Source organism: Carya illinoinensis, chromosome 5 (genome assembly GCF_018687715.1).
Source record: "Carya illinoinensis cultivar Pawnee chromosome 5, C.illinoinensisPawnee_v1, whole genome shotgun sequence".
In the NCBI taxonomy this organism is placed as follows: domain Eukaryota; kingdom Viridiplantae; phylum Streptophyta; class Magnoliopsida; order Fagales; family Juglandaceae; genus Carya; species Carya illinoinensis.
The window spans coordinates 3,319,451-3,336,817 of record NC_056756.1 but is presented as its reverse complement, the minus strand read 5'-3'; the positions used below and the strand labels follow the sequence as shown (position 1 = coordinate 3,336,817).

The window sequence follows — 17,367 nt, the reverse complement described above, 5'->3', positions numbered from 1 at the left end:
CCCCGTGTGGGTCCACAACATACTGTCTTCCCATTACGCCAAGATTTACTGAATACAAATAGCTGTAAAAATCTACCAGCTCTTCAAGTTCCCAATCCTGAGCATTTCTTGTAAAAGTGATATTCCAAGTTACGGTCCCATTGGCACAACATAGTATTTCTGAAATTGAGGCCTGCTGGTTTCCAGCCAAGTTAAAGACTGCTGGAAATGTAGTACAAAGAAGACTCTCCCCACTCCAAACATCTAACCAAAAGCGGATTTGTACTCCACCACCCACCTCAAACTTTAGATATTTTTCAAAATCATTCCATCCCTTTCTTATGAATTTCCACAGGCTTAATCCATATGACCCCCTACCCTGTAAAGAACAACATTCCCCCCATGCACCACCATACTTGTGATCAATGACCTTCCTGCACAGCGAGTTTCCTTCCATTTGGTATCTCCACAAGCACTTCCCTATTAGTGCCTTGTTGAACACACACAAATTTCACACCCCTAACCCCCCATTTGCGATCAGCCAGCTCACCATTTGCCAACTCACAAGGTGAAATATCCCCCCCCCCCCCCCCCCCCGCCCCCCCAAAAAAAAAAAAGGAAAGCTCTGAGCAACTTCTCTATCTGGTTTGTCACTTCACCGGTAAAGGGAATAAAGAAAGATAGTAGGTGGGGAGCTTGGACAGGGTGCTTTTAATGGGAGTTAATCTCCCCCCTTTTGATAGGTATAACCGCTTCCAACCCGATAATCCTTTCTCAATCTTGTCTACTACTCCATCCCAAATACTCACTGCTTTATATGATGGTCCCAAGGGAAGTCCTAGGTATTTTATAGGAAGGGAGGCAATTTTACAACCCAATAGCTACACTAAAGAGATTATATTCTTCACATCCGCCACCGGGACCAACTCCGACTTCTCCAAGTTCACCTTGAGCCCCGATACAGCTTCAAAACACAACAACAATGCCCTTAGGGCTCGAATCTGGCCACTAGCTGCATCACAAAGAATGAGGGTATTATCTGCAAAAAGTAAATGAGAAATGGAGCTAACGTTACCATTGCTACCCACTGAGAAACCAGCAAGAAAGCCCCCCTTATGGCAGCCTCCATCACAATAACAAACAGAAAAGGGGATAACGGATCTCCTTGTCTCAAACCCCTAGAAGATTGAAAAAAGCCACATGATCTTCCATTCACAAAAACTGAAAACCGAGCGGTCGATACACAATGCTTAATCTCTTCACACCACTTATCCCCAAAACCACATCTTCTAAGCATATAGAAAAGAAAATCCCAGCTCACATGGTCATAATCCTTTTTCGTGTCCAGCTTACATAGAACCCCCAGGATGCCTTCTCTTAACCGACTGTCCAAACACTCATTTGCTATCAAAACTGAGTCCAAAATTTGCTGACCCCGAACGAAAGCATTTTGAGGTTTGGATATGAGACTATCCATCACCACGCTCATGCGATTTGCTAACACCTTAGAGATGATTCTATAAATCCCACCTACCAAACTTATAGGCCGGAAGTCTTTCAAGTCATTGGCACCCACTAGCTTCGGGATGAGAGCAAAGAAGGTAGCGTTTAGTGACTTTTCAAACTTATGGCTAGGATGAAAATCATGAAAAATCTGCATCACTTCCTCCTTCACTATATCCCAACATTCTTGAAAAAAAAGCCATGGAAAAGCCATCTGGGCCTGGGGCTTTATCTTTACACATACCTTTCACCACAAGATGCACCTCCTCTTCATCAAACGGCCTCTCCAACCATCCTGCTACCTCCAAACCAAGCTGGTCAAAACTTAAGCCATCTAGTTTGGGGTGCCAATCTACTTTTTCAGCAAGGAGATCCTCATAATATTGCACTATGTGGTCTTGAATTTCTTCGGTAGAATGCATCACATGTGAACCGGAATGGAGGACTTCTAAAGCGTTATTGCGCCTATGTTAATTGGCCACCTTGTGAAAGAACTTGGTGCACTTATCCCCCTCCTTCAACCAAAGCGTCCTAGATTTTTGCCTCCAAGATATCTTTTCCATCAACAAAACTTTCTCAATTTCAGTCACAACCGCATTCTTCCTTGACAAAGAAACCTCATGAACATCCCCTTCCTCCAAAGCATGCAACTCTTCCCATAAGATATTTTTCTGCACTTTTGAATGTCTAAGAACTTCTTCGTTCCACTTCTTTACATCAAACTTGAGAGCTTTAAGTTTACCCGCCACAATGAAGCTAGGAGTATCATCAAAATAATAACCAGCCCACCAAGCCCTTACCTTCTCCACAAATCCTTCAACTTCCAGCCACATATTCTCAAATTTGAATGAACTCCTACCCCCTTGCATGCCACCACAATCAAGCAAAATTGGGAAATGACCGAAACATACCCGCGGCAACCTTTTTGGCATAGATCCGGGAAATGTGTCTCCCAAGAAGAAGAGACTAGAAATCTATCCAGCCGGGACCCCCCTCGACAGTTGGACCAAGTATATGCCCCCCTTGCAACAGAAGGTCCACAAGATTCAAGTCAAATATCAACTCTAAAAAGGCTTCCATTGCACCTGTCAACGTAGATGCCCCCTCCCTTTCACTCGGGAACCTAACTACATTAAAATCTCCACAAAAACCCAAGGTAGGTCCCAAACGGTATGTAAACCCACCAGTTCCTCCCACAAAAAACCTCTCTCTCTCTATCCGTATTGGGCCCATACACACTCACTAGAGCCCACGTCCATCCATCCTCAATGTTCTTAAAAGATAAGGCCAATGAAAACATCCCGATATATTCCTCAACCATCTCCACCACTTGCTTATCCCACAATATCAACACACCTCCTTAAGCCCCTGATGAAGCTAAATAACACCTCCCCACAAAGGAACAGCCCCACAAACTACGAATTATGTTTCTACCAATACTACACAACTTGGTCTCTTGAAGGCAAACAATGTCCACCTTCCGAATACGGAGAAAAGATCTAATGCGAAGTCGCTTATTCACATCATGGATCCCCCTTACATTCCACGAAAGAATTTCAGGCATTGAAAAAAGACGCTGGCCCCCTTCCCTTCACCCTCTCCCTCCCCACACTTCCTTCCTTATTATCATAGTTAATAGAACTCTTGAGGCGTTTCAACTCCCGGTCTTGTTTCACAGTTGATTTCAGAACTGTAGTTCTCCTTGCCTCTATCACAATTAGAAGAGCCTTGAACTAATCTTCAAACCCAGGACACAAAATCCCCACACATTCATGAATTTTCTCAACTTCTTTTAGCACCCAGTCCGAAGAAAATCTGAACACCGGCTTTGGAAATAGAGTACGTAGCAGGATAGGGCTATCCATATCTCCCTCAGGCCCTCTAATCTCAATATCCCTCAACTCAACCTCCTCCACAGCTTCTGATGATATCCCAATGTGCCCCTCTGTCCCCCCTTACATTTCCAACAACCACATCTCCTTGTTAATTTCCCCCTCTATCACATTCACCTCCCCTTCCTCTACCACATCCAGGGATATCACGGTTTCAAATGCTTCCCGTGCTTCGAACAAGCCCTCATTTGCTTCCAACACCAGAACATCGGTTTGAGTTACACTTGAAGAGTCGCCCATTTCCATCGGCGTCGTCTGTGCATATAACGGCAGCCCAAATTGAGGGATGGACTCGCCTCTTGGTTCCGTAACTTCCTCCAAGAGAGTTAGTAAAACTGATGGAACACTTTGTGCCTCTTCACCTATGCCGTCCTCACAGATTCCCTGTGTTGGCATCAAAGAAGCTCCAGCGACCTCTGTCGCATGTTTCTAGACTGAATCCAAGAAATAGCCAGATGCACATTTCTGTCACACGTCGTGTATGCCCCGAGAGCAATCTCCATGCTCTGTTGTGAGCACCATCGGCACTGTGCTGTCCTCCGAGGGGTTGACAAGCGGTGGCGAAGTTGCCTGAGGCCTCGTCAGTGACAACGGCTTGGGCCCACTCACCGATGGGCCTATGTCTTCCATCGGTTGCCTTCCCTTTGTCTCGGATGGGCCAAGCGACGTCTTCACCCTCTGTGCCTAAGGCCTTCCCCTTCCCCTTTACTTCCAGACTTGGCCCATTTGGCTCGCCCTGACCCTGGCCATTCCACTCCAGCCCGCGTTCATTTCATTCTTGCTCAAAACGCACCGCTTCAGCCACTACATTTTAAAACATAATTCACACATCTGCTTTTCAATATCAACCAACATTTCCAAACAATTTTCCTCTTTTGGGCCAGTGTCTCCTCTGCCATCCTCTTCATCACGTTGCACCCCTTCCAAAAGAGCTCCCCTCGCTGACTTGAACAAGCCTGCCACCTTTGCCTTTTTTGTGTCTCGAGGCCCCTCAATCCGACCTTGGAATGCCTCCCTATACGACGGAAGCGGCATACTATGTAGCGGTGGAATGAGCTTCCATGAATGGTTGCCTCTGTTCTTTCCTCCCAAAACAGAGGAGCTTGCAAAGATTTGCTTCAACATATCCTCGAAAATCCTCCACCCTACCCCATCCCTTCCTTCCAGAATCACAAGCATCCCACGCCTCTTCACTTAGCCGAACTCCAATAGGGAAAAGAACCTCCCAAAGAAGTTGCTCTGCCGCTGCACCACCAATACCTGAGCCCCACTTCTTCTTGACCTAAAGAACTCAGATGAGCCCCTATTTGCTACGCCTTCTTTCCCCATGCCTGCCAGCCAGCCATCCCAACGAGTCTTGGTCCATGGAAATGTATTTCATAGCACGACAACTACTTTCCGTGATTCTCCACCACCTATCATTGACCTTCTTGAACTCAAAGCATTTTTGTTCTATAATAACATTTATGATTGACCCCATCTCAACACCGCAACAAGGATATGAACATTTGGAGAAGCAAGGTTCCCCTCAAGGTTGCTTTCTTTGGGTGGGTGGCGTCTCATGGTAAAATACTAACAGTGGACAAGCTAAGGAAACGTGGACTGTTCATAATGGATTGGTGTTTCATGTGCAAACACAATGGTGAATCAGTGGATCACCTCCTCCTTCATTGCGACACGGTTAAAGTTTTGTGGGATGAGATCCTCTCGAGGCTGGGCATTGCTTGGGTCATGCCACAAAGGGTGATAGATTTACTGTCTTGTTGGCAAAGGCTAAGAGGGAATCGACAGATTGCAGCTGTATGGAAGATGGTACCTTTATGCTTAACGTGGTGCACGTGGACCGAAAGAAATGGCCGCTGTTTTGAGAATAAGGAACGCTCTCCGGATGCTTTTCGAGCTTTTTTCTTTCACACTCTACTCCTTTGGGCATCTACTATTGTTTTGACTAGAACGAGTCTACATGACTTTTATGCTACTATCCGTAGCACTTAGATTGTAACTAGGCTCTTTCTTGTATACTCCTTGTATACTCGGGCTTGGCCTATTTACGTGGATCAATCAAATTTATTTACTTATCAAAAAAAAAAATGCACCAGGGAAAAAAGTTCAAGTATAGAAAAGGGATCTGAGAAGCACTAAGATTTCCTAGACTTCATTAGGAGTGAAGGTAAACCAATAGATCATCTTCGGCAAGAAACGCCAGAGATGAGGGGACGGGAGAAAAGGGGTGTACGGAGAGAACATTTCACTCAAAGGGGGGCCTCAATGTAATGTTGATTTTGTGAGAAATGTGCATGATTGGGAAGTGTATGTAATCTCTGATTTTTTTCGTAGATTATAGGAGTTGAAGATTGTTCGAGGAAGGGAGGATAGCTTGTTGTGGCTTCATGAAGGAAATTTCAGATTTTCAGTTCGTTCCTATTACAAGGCATTAACATGTCAAGGTGTTTGTGACTACCCTTGGAAAAGCATTTGGAAAGTTAAGATGCCTAGTAAGGTTGCTTTCTTCTGTTAGCTGGTGTCTCTTGATAAAATTCTGACCACTGAAAATTTAAGTGTGGACTGTGCATCATAGATTGGTGTTCCATGTGCAAGAAAGATGGTGAATCAGTAAACCACCTGTTTCTTCATTGCGAGGTGGCTAAGAGTTTGTGGAACAAGATTTTGGATAGGATAGGTATAGCTTGGGTGATGCCTAAGCAGGTCGTGGATCTACTTGCTTGTTGGAGAGGTGTAGAGGGGAGACAATGTATTGCGGCCATTTGGAAAATGCAGCCTTTGTGTTTGATGTGGTGTTTATAGATGGAGAGGAATGGGAGGTGTTTCGAAGATAGAGAACATTTGATGGGAGAAATTAGGGAATTTTTCTTTAATATTTTATGTTTGTGGGCTAAGGCTACTATACTGAATGGAGAAGAATTTCTGGTTTTGCTCAAGTCTTTTCTGTCATTTCTAGTTGGTGTATGTAGTTATTACCTCTTGTATACCTCATGTGTACTTGGACTATGCCTATTCTTGATAATAAATCTCTTATTAATTATATAAAAAAAAAAGATGAAAGACGCACTATCTCTGGATCTACAAAACTATGTTGCATGGACATCTCAGAGTAAGTGGATCGTCCTGTCAAGATTACCTAGGGTGTGTAATGGGACATCTATCCAAAATGACAACTTTTCAAGTATGCACCCAGGGAGCATTGCCCAGAAGAAAAGGAGAAATGATACCTATTTGACTGTAGATAACCTCTGATATAATAAACTTCTTACTAGAAGGAATGATATATAAACTTCTTATTGGCATATGGGCAAAATTCTGCGACTATAACATACATTGTGGTATCCACATTTCCTACAATTCAAGGAAATGACAAGATCTGATTAGAAATGATAATGGGACTGATCCGGCGCAGCATGCCCATTGAACCTGCCATAGTTGAAACTTACACAAATTTACACTCTTAACCAATGACCATGCAGGACATCCAAAATGTAGCGGAACCAAGGCATCTTATACAAAGGGCTAAGGCTTCCACTTTATTACTTTTAAACCAAGTGGAACTCAAGTCCTCTTGACTTCTTTCCAGAGCACCATTGATGATAGGAAATACATAAAACCAGTACCTCATTCTACAAAAATTACTATGTATGCCATTTACAATGTACAACATCAAGTTAATCAACAGAAATTTCAATGCAACCAAGAGAAGTATGTCGCAAGATTTTTATGTAAATACAACAATTAATGCATATTCAGGCCTGACCTTCTCTGAACCCAATTCCAGTGAAGGTCATCATTCCCAAACCCATACTTCTAGGGACAGGACTGAGATAAACCATTCCAAAAAGCGAACAGCATACTTGAGTAGATTACTTTGAAGTATAACCTTACTCTAGAGTATACATTTAGTTTAGACTACAATACTTTTAGGTTCAGGGCAGAATGGATGAGTAGATTACTTTAAAGTGTACTTTATTTTAGACCACACGACAAATTGTTGAATCAATAATACTATATCTAGTGCAAGAAGAAAAAGTAAAAACACAGAAAAAAAGAAGAAGAGATCATTAAAGCTATGAAGATAGAGCAGCTCTTCTTACTTGCTCAATTTCAGCTTCATCGTCTGCATCATAAGTGCAGGTTGTGAATGAAAAACTTTGACACCATGAGCTGTGCGCTTTTTGGAATTGGATTTGATTTTCTGAGAAGTTTTTCTGTTCGAATAGTGTTTGTCATTAGCAACATATCTCCAACCAGATTGGCCTCCATGACCAAGTTGCTCCAAAGAGTCCCCATTCCTTGACTTTATCGAACGAGTTATAATCATAGCACCTGCATGAAGCCCAAGATGTTTAGCATCCTTGGTATCCAAAATCTCAAAAAGCATTTGCTCATCTTGAAGATCAAGAATAAGCTTTGGTTTCTCAACGGGCCTATCTGTCTCCCATACTACTTTGTCTAACCAAGATGCTTCCAACATGTCTCTGTATTGGGATGTGAGTTTGCTAAAACGCCTCAAACCATCACTTCGATGAATTTCCTCACCAAAATTCTCCTTCCTACCATCTGCATTGTTAAGAACATCCACTTCCAGGCAGGATTCTAACCTCAGAAGTTGCGGATGGTATCTGCTAGATAAGTATGGAATGTCTGTATGTCCTATAGAATTTATTGAGCCTAAGGGCTCCAATAAATTAGGAAAGCTACAATGTAAATGCCGGTGATTATTCTCATCAGATTCCACAAGGGGTTCTGACCCATGGTTTGGTGGCCCTGTCTCAGGTTCTGCTTCAATGACAACTGAAGCTTCTAAATCATGTCCAGAAATTTCACTTCCCACAGAATTGTCACTCACTAAAGGAGAACTGTCCCAAATAATTCCCTCTTCCCAGTCTTGCAGATCAAGAGGGTAAAACCCAGAATACCGTGGTGACTGCAGTCCAGTAGAAACATATCCCACAGCACCCTCTTTCATTGGTTCTGCACTCATACAAGAGTCTTTTCTTTGCCTATCATCTTCTGAAGCCAATGAGGCAGCCCCTTGCAAAACACCTAAGGCTGCAACCTCTTGGTCATCCTCATAAAGAGCTGAGAGTTCATGTTCCATTGCATGTGTCTGTTTCATAAATGAATATCCTTGACCAGCGTCCTTTAAAAATGCCTCCTCGTCCTCTTCAATAATATCAGACATGTCCATAGATTTAAACCTATCTGGAAGGATGAAAAGGGGAGAGATCAGAAAACTAAACAAAAACCAGGCCAGCACATAAAAATGAACATATATTTTTTTCCTAATCTGACAAAGAAGAAGGTTGATCTTCTATGACAAACAACAAACCCGCATTCCCACAAATGCACAAGTTCCAAATATTATTTCCATCATGCTATTGCTAGACAAAACCAATAGATTATGCAGCTTTGAAACAGTTTAAAGGAAGATATCTTATTATCTACCAATACCTTTGGGGATTGAATACCTATAGTCTCTTTTCTCCCCCTTCTTCAAGGACTCGTGAATACCAAAAATTTCAGAGAACCGTAAGATCACCATCCCATTCTCAATACACAAAACGGGCAATGGTGCAGATCCTGACCTCTCCTGGTTTTGAGGCACTTCCTGCTGGATCTCGTGAATGAGAAAGGAAAAATTACAATGAAAAATAAAAAGAAGAGTTGACATGTTGTTGAAGAGTCAATTAGAATAACCTGATGAATATTGTAAAACTACACAATAAAATGAGCAGAACCAAATCTTATATCAACCATATGAAGAAACAAACATTGCTCATATTAGATTTACTTAATCTAAAAAAGAAGGCCCAAAATTGTTTACAATCTCAATACATCCTACTAAATTATTTTCCTTCAACTCCTTTTGATAAGTCCATTTTATTAAAAGTACAAGGGGGCACAACACAAGTACACAAGGTTAATGGAGTAGCATGGGTCATGCCCCGTAGATTGGTGGATTTTCTAGCCTGCTGGAGAGGACTTCAAGGAGATTCACCGATGGCAGTAATATGGAAAATGGTACCCATATGCATGTGTTGGTGCATATGGCAAGAGAGAAATGATAGAAGTTTTGAAGACCATGAGAGAACAATGGGGGAGCTGAAAGTTTTTTTCTTCAAAACTTTGTTTTCTTGGGTGGGAGCCATTGTATGTAATGGACTAAATGTCCATGACTTTCTTATTTCGGTTGTAAACTCTAGATAGGTATCTTTCAAGTATATGCCCTGTGTACTTGGGATTTGCCATTTATGATGAATAAAACTTCTTGATTACCAATCAAAAAAAAAAAAAAAAACAAGGTTACAAGAGCAACAGCCTAGGACGACAAAGGAAAACAAAAGACAGATATTTTAGCAATGGGATCTAACTAAGGGGGAAGAGTTACTTTGATAAGGAGTACGTTGTCTAATCTTCCTACTTATTTTCTCTCTCTTTTCCCTTTGCTTGCAATGGTGCCAAATAAAATTGAGAGGATATTTCGGAATTTCGTGCGGGGTGGTATTGGGGAGGAAAGAAAGCTTCACTTGGTCAGTTGGAATAAGGTTTGTTCACCGGTTTCTTGTGGAGGTTTGGGGGCACGAAATTTGAGACTCTTTAACAAAGCTCTTCTTGGGAAATGGCTTTGCAAGTATCATATTGAGAGGGATGCAATATGGAGAAATATTGTAGATATTAAATATGGGAGAATGTGGGGGTGTTGGTGTTCTTATGAAGTGAGAGGATCATATGGGTTGAGTTTGTGGATGTCCATTCAGATGGGTTGGGGGGAATTTGTCAATCATATTAGATACAAGGTGGGAGATGGGACAAGGATTAATTTTTGGCATAATATTTGGTGTGGGGATTCAGCTCTCAACAATGTTTATCCCACCCTTTTTAGGATCACTAGGGATCAAGATGCTGCAGTGGTTGACTCCTTTTCTTTTTTAAATAAAAATATTCAATGGAATGTGGATTTTATTAGAGATGTGCATGATTGGAAAGTGAATGTAGTCTGATTTTTTTGGAAGATTATATGATATGAAGATTGTTTAGGAAGGGTAACCTCTAGCTAGGTGTTCCTCATGCATACTTCCTATGTATCTGGGCTTTGCCTATTTCTATGAATATAACTACTTGATTAAAAAAAAAAAAAAAAAAAAAAGAAAAGATTGTTCAGGGAAGGGAGGATGGTGTGCTGTGGCTTCAAGCTAGAAATTCCAGATTTTCGGTTGGTTCCTTTTGTAAGGCACTAACCTGTCATTGTATCAACGATTACCCCTGGAAATGCATTTGGAGAGCTAAGGTGGCATTTTTTTGTTGGTGTCTCTTGGAAAAATTCTGACTAGGGATAACTTGAGAAAGCGAGGACTATTTGTCGTAGATTGGTGTTTTATGTGTAAGAAAGATGGTGAATCTGTTGACCATCTTTTTCTTCATTTTGAGGTGGCTAAGACTTTCTGGAATGAAATTTTTGGTAGGACAGGTATTGCTTGGGTGATGCATAAGCAAGTGGTGGACCTTTTTGCATGTTGGCAAGGTTTTAAGGGGAGACAACATATTGCTACCATGTGGAAGATGATCCCTTTGTGCTTGATGTAGTGCTTATGGTTGGAGAGGAATGCGCGGTGCTTTGAAGATAAGAGAATGCTTGATGGGAGAACTTGGGAAGTTTTTCTTTAGTGCTTCGTGTTTTTGGGCTAAGGCTCTTGTATTGAATGGAGATAGTCTTCATGATTTGCTTTAGTCATTCCTATTTCTAGCTTGTATTTGGTGTTTTCTCTTGTATAGCTCCTGTGTACTTGGGCTATGCCTATTTACTTGGTAATAAAATTTTCTTATTAATTATAAAATAAACTAATCCACCGTCTTAAACTAATCCACCGTCTTCTCACAATTCTTAAAGTTTCAGGCAAATACTTCCGACAACATGTACCATATTAAACTTAAAAGAAACCATCCATCAAATTTCTCTTTCTTTTTATAATTAATAAGAGATTTTATTACTAAGAATAGGCACAGCCCAGGACACAGGAAATATACAAAGGAAATACCTACTACACTCTATAAGCAGGAAAAAGACTAATACAGATTCAGTACATTATCTTCATTCCTTACAAAAATCCTAGCCCACAAACATAAAGTAGAAAAGAAAAAATTCCGAAGTCCTCCAAAAGAACGCTTTGTCTTCAAAACATCTCTCATTCCTTTCCAGCCAAAGACACCACATTAAACACGAAGGAACCATATTCCATCTGGCAGCTACCCATTTCCTTCCCTCAAAACCTCTCCAACATCCATCAAATTTCTGCGCTGCATTGCCCCAAGTTCCAACTTCTCCAACAAGCCAACAACTCTACAACCTTTTGGGGCATCTCCAATTCAACACCAAAAATTTAGAGACCAAAGCCCGTATTGTTCTAGCCACACCATCTTGCAGAAACAAATGATTACTTGTTTTACCACTCTTTCTACGCAGACAACACCAACTCATCTACCCAAGTTTTACTTGTTAAGGACTTTCCAAACCATCCTACATTTTTTTTTAACCTTGCAACTGCAAACATTTTTTTTTTTTAATGAATAAGAGAATTATATTGAGACAAGTGACAAGGCAAGCACAGGACGTATACAAAAACTGACAACTGCAAACAATTCTCATAATAGCTCAACATGCTAATTACATACAGCATATAAAGAATACAATAAGTGAAAGAAACAAAAAGTAAACATCAACTTCTCGAGCAACACAAAATTTAGAAGAAGAAGAAGAATATCTCAAGCTCACCTGAAACTCTTCTACATCAACGTCCAAATCTTCAGCATCTAGAGAACCAACTTGTATATTATCCTCAAATGATTTCTCTACTTCAGAAGCCAACAAAGGACATTCACCCTGCTCACCTGAAGCAGGAATGCTTAAATAAGTCTAGCATCAAAATGAGAAGCTAGGGGGAGTTCCAAAATGAGAAACTACCAAAGCCAAGAAAAAATGTGTACCATATGTAATTGTCTCAACCAAACAAAGATCCCACACTATTGGATATTAAATTTTTAGATTGCATGATCTCCAGTGGAACTAATTACTTCAAGAAGTTTTTTTCCAACACCTACAAACTTGTGAACATTAGGCAGTTTTTTTCTGTTTCACCTAAACAGAAACTAGCTCAACTTGGGTTATAAAAAAAATGCATAGTTGTAATACTATTCATATAACACAGAAACATAACTTGACTTGCAGATGTTTTTATCCCAGAGAAACTATAATTATGTCCCTACAAGATATGGTTAGGTCTCTACAGTTCCGACTTACATCAACCCCGAAGTTCCATTTTATTGTTAATTTGCTCTCTTTGTCCATCAAAACATAGGCTATTATACGTCGTGTGAATATCATGTTACCATTAGAAGTTGCCGGTGAAAATATAAAACATTCAGTAAAATGGCAAAGAAAAGAGGAGAGGGATCTAGAGCAAAGGACTGAACAACCTTTCACATTCACAATTAACGGCACAGCTACCTCCTTACGAACTCTCCAAGCCTACCTTGTATCCTCCTAGTCACCTATGCTACAGCACTATTTTATTTTTTTAGTTTTTACTTTTTTCAACATAATGTCAATTATGTAAGAGATTGATTTGACTTATGTAAGAGATTGATTTGCACTTCAATTGTTTTCATTAGTATTTTTTGACAGTTCAAAATGTGAGAAATCATTTTAAAGTGGCTGTGTGATTTGAATAGTTGTAACATCCGATCCCAAAAGTATGATTTATTATTATTATTAGATATGATTTGAGGTAGTAATTTGGTTTTGAATAGGATTCATCTTTTGATAACTATAAGTCCCTTTTGATTCTCTGTTTGATTTCCTAATCAGAAAACTATTTTTTTCAAACACTTCAAAACTCCTATCCTATCGGTTTTTCATTCCTCGTGGGAGTAGTTCTCCAAAGTTTAGTTGAATTCAAACTCTCAACTCTAGACTTTATCCAATTTCTCCTCCAGACTCATGGAATCTCCCTCTCCCTCATCTACAAATCCCACATGATCCTTTGTATTAAACACAAAAACATCTGGAGAAAATATTATGCCTACCAGCCCAACGTAACAGCCCCTACAACCGAGAAAACCACTCTGACAGCCAACCGAGACACTTAACTCCCCGGAAACAGCCATAGAAAGCGCCGACCAACCCAATCCCGTCAAACCCACTCCCTTCCGGTAAGCCCACACTGGAATCTTCTCTCTCCCTCCATTTTTTTTCGGTTTGACAGTTTTTCCTCTCTCTCTCTCTCCATTTTTTTTCGGTTTGACAGTTTTTCCTCTCTCTCTCTCTCTCTCTCTCTCTCTCTCTCTCTCTCTCTCTCTCTCTCTCTCTCTCTCTCTCTCTCTCTCTCTCTCTCTCTCTCTCTCGTTTGCACCACCATTCCGAGGAGCTCTTTGGTGCCGCCGATCACTCCCAGCCACCCCAGAACCGCCGTCACCTCAGCTTCCTCTCGGTCACGAGCTTCGACGTGAGATTGTGAAAGTAGGGCTAAGAGGTAATTAGTATGATCATATAATTGCATGTGTACTGTAATTTTCTTATGGTATACGAAAATATGATGTTTGTCTACGCCACGCTACGAGCTAAGTCAAGGTTAGATTCCTTTTACGATTTTTAATGAATTATGACATTATGCTTGTATGAATGAATTTGTTGTTTAATGGAGTGAATGATTCTAAATCACATGGAAGCCATGAAATGTTCATGTAGTAATTTAAGTCAAGTATGCCATGTAATAAAATAGCCAGTTTATGCATGCTATGTTCATGTAGTACCTAGATCATGTATGTCATGTTCATATAGTGATTAAATCTTATATGCTATGTAATATCATGAAGTATTTAGATCAAGTATGTTAGGTAAAGTTCATATAGAACTCAAATCATGTATGCCATGGAATGTTTCTATTTAGATCATATTACGCCACGTACAAAGATATTGTGATACCCTTATATAATAAGATTAAAGGTGGCTGGTGTATGAGATCTCACATTGCTTGGGAAGGAGAAGTTATTGCTCTTTATAAAGTTCCAATAGGACTCAAATTATATCATTAACTAGTCATTTTGGAGTATAGGTCATATGGTTTGGGCCTTCCATTGGGGCGTTACAAATGGTATCAAAGCCTATCTCAACCAGAAATGTGGGACTTGATCCGTGCCACCTATAACAGACAAGTCCGACGAGGGCGTCGGGAATGTAAGGAGGGTAGATTGTGATACCCCTATATGATAAGATTAAGGGTAGGTGGTGTATGAGATCCCACATTGCTTGAGAATGAGAAGTTCTTGCTCTTTATAAGATTCCAATAGAGCTCCAATTGTATCATTAACTAGTCCTTTTATGATTTGGGTCTTCCATTAGGGTGTTACAGATATGCCATGTACAAAGATATGCCATGTTATGTTATGCCTTTGCAAGCATATGTCATGCTAGAAAAGTCATGATATTAAATAAGTTCTCACGCATTAAGAAATATAAGATGTTTAAGGGTGGCACGGATCTAAGCGTGTTCATCACAAGATATGTTAAGGATGACACGGACTTAAGCGTGTTCATCACGAGATATATTAAGAATGACACAAACCTAAGCGTGTTCATCACGAGTTATGTTAAGGATGACACGGACCTAAGCGTGTTCATCACGAGTTATGTTAAGGGTGACACGGACTTAAACTTTTTCACCACAAGTTATGTTATGCAGTACCACGAACTCAAGCGTGGTTCACCTTATGTTAAGTGAAACACAAACTCAAGCGTATTTCACTACATGTTATGACAAGTTATGGGGTGTCACGGACTCAAGCGTGGTTCACCATATAATAAGTGAAAGACAAGTTAAACAAATATTTTATGCATTCATGTCATATGTTTGTCATGATTATGTATATTTTCACTCGTGTTGATGGTGAATAAGCATGCTATGAGAATCTGGGAATGTTCTATGTTTGTTTCAAGAGTCTTTTAAAAAAAATTAAGTCGTGTTATGTTTTACGGTATGATGTACTATTTACTAAGTATTCGACTCATTTTTATTTGTTTGTTTGTTCTTAGTTCTCTTCTACATTTAACTGTCACAGATGATGATTGTAAAGACGTAAAGCTGGAGGACCAAGAGCAGATCTAGTGTAGGGACTTAGTTTCTTTTATGATTTTTTTTTTTTTTAAAGTCACGCGTAGGGTTAGTTTATGTTTTTATTTTACGTTTTCAGTTTTATGTTTTCAAAAAACAGTTATGTTCAGTTTTATTAATGTTTTCAATAAATGAGGTATTTCAGAATATGAATCTCTTTACCAAACCATTTTATATTGAAATTTAAGAAACCAAAATATGAAAAAAATAAATAAATAAAAATTGATCGGCACCAGGTGTCTGAGAACCTGACTAATCCCAGAGGTGCACAGGCCCTTGGCAAGGAGTTTTTCATAAGTGCACCTTGGGCAATTCAGCGGAAAAATCTCTCAGTCCGATGACCACTAGAAATTGTTTTTTTTTTTTAATAAATAAAAAGATATTTTATTAATCCATAAAAGTCATAACTAAATCACTATAACTATATATAGTATTAATTTCACTATGACTATGTCACTATGACCATATATTATTATATAGTATTAATACCACTATTAGTATAGTATATAGTATTAGTAATAATTTAGTATCAATGTATTATTATATTCCATAATGCATAACATATAGTCTTAGTATCACTATAATATATATTATATGTAGTAGTAACATTAAATAGTATAATATATAGTATTAGTATAAACAAGATCTAGTATACTTTTTTTATGACATTGGCACTTGATTAAAACCGGAAAACCGGACCGGAACCGACAAAACCATAAGTACCAATTTAGGAGGATAATAGGTCCGGAATTGGTTCTTGAAAATATAAAACCAATACATACCGGTTCAATCTCAAAATTTATACAAAATCGGATCAAATCGGACCCGTTATACCCCTATTATTTATAGACAACAATGCACTTGTTGGCAAAAGGTACAACCGTTTGACTAAATCAAACGGTTGTGTCACATGACACTTCTTCAACCAACACCTCCATGGGAACCATCACCATAGAGAGGGTGTAAATTCAAATAGTACATCATTTGGTGTGTGTCTCATCACCACCTGTTAAATCTACATCTCCCACTTGAACACACAATAATGGTAATGAAGGTTATAACACTCTTAATGACAAAGCGTCCATTCATGTTAGGAATAGAGGTTTTTGATGTAGTTGCTTGACCTTTTTTTTTTTTTATCGATTCAATACAATAGATGAGGCCCATAGTAACAATGTATGAAAGAAAAAGTCCCTAAACCCATTAATCAAGAGTACATTATCCAATTTCACAATGAACTTTTTAGCTTTTCCTTTGCCTACAGGGGTGGTGAATAGACAGGAGAAAATTTTCGGTGATTTCTTGTAGGAAAGTTTAAAGGAAGCAAAAAAATTCTATTTGATTAAGTGGGATAAAGTCTGCACCCTTTTCTTGTGGCGGGTTGGGGGTTAGAAAATTGAGAACTTTCAACAAGGCCCTTCTAGGAAAATGGCTATGGCGGTATCATTGGGAAGGAGATGCTCTTTCGAGGAACATCATAGATGTTAAAAAATGGGAGCATTTAGGGAGGTTGGTGCTCTAATGAAGTAAGAGGGGCGTATGACATGGGTGTTTGGAAATTTATCCGTAATGGTTGAGAAGATTTACTTGGTAATTTCATATTTGATGTGGGAAGGGGCACGCGAATCAAGTTTTGGCCAGATATTTGGTATGGTGATGTTGCTTTGAAGAATGCTTTCCCTTCTCTTTATAGGATTGCGTTAGATAAGGGTGCGTCAGTGGTTGATAACATGGACATCTCCGCTGAATCCTTTCAATGGTTCGTGAGATTTATTAAAGCTGAACATGATTAGGAGGTGGGAGACATTGCTGAATTT

At 39.7% G+C, this 17,367-nt stretch overlaps 1 protein-coding gene across 4 annotated transcripts in view; it reads right to left on the bottom strand.

Moving 5' to 3' along the window:
- LOC122310497 (transcription initiation factor TFIID subunit 1) overlaps positions 1–17,367 on the bottom strand; it is a 44,252-nt gene that overhangs the window by 16,032 nt on the left and 10,853 nt on the right. Inside the window, exons 7-9 of one of the 4 annotated variants that reach the window (XM_043124391.1) lie at positions 12,157–12,272; positions 8,838–8,997; positions 7,478–8,588 (exon numbers count right to left, since the gene is read on the bottom strand). In XM_043124391.1, coding sequence (XP_042980325.1) covers positions 7,478–8,588; positions 8,838–8,997; positions 12,157–12,272 — 1,387 coding nt within the window. Of the gene's footprint in view, positions 1–7,477; positions 8,589–8,837; positions 8,998–12,156; positions 12,273–17,367 lie in introns of those variants that run through there. The other 3 variants (XM_043124392.1, XM_043124393.1, XM_043124394.1) reach the window with 3 other exon arrangements.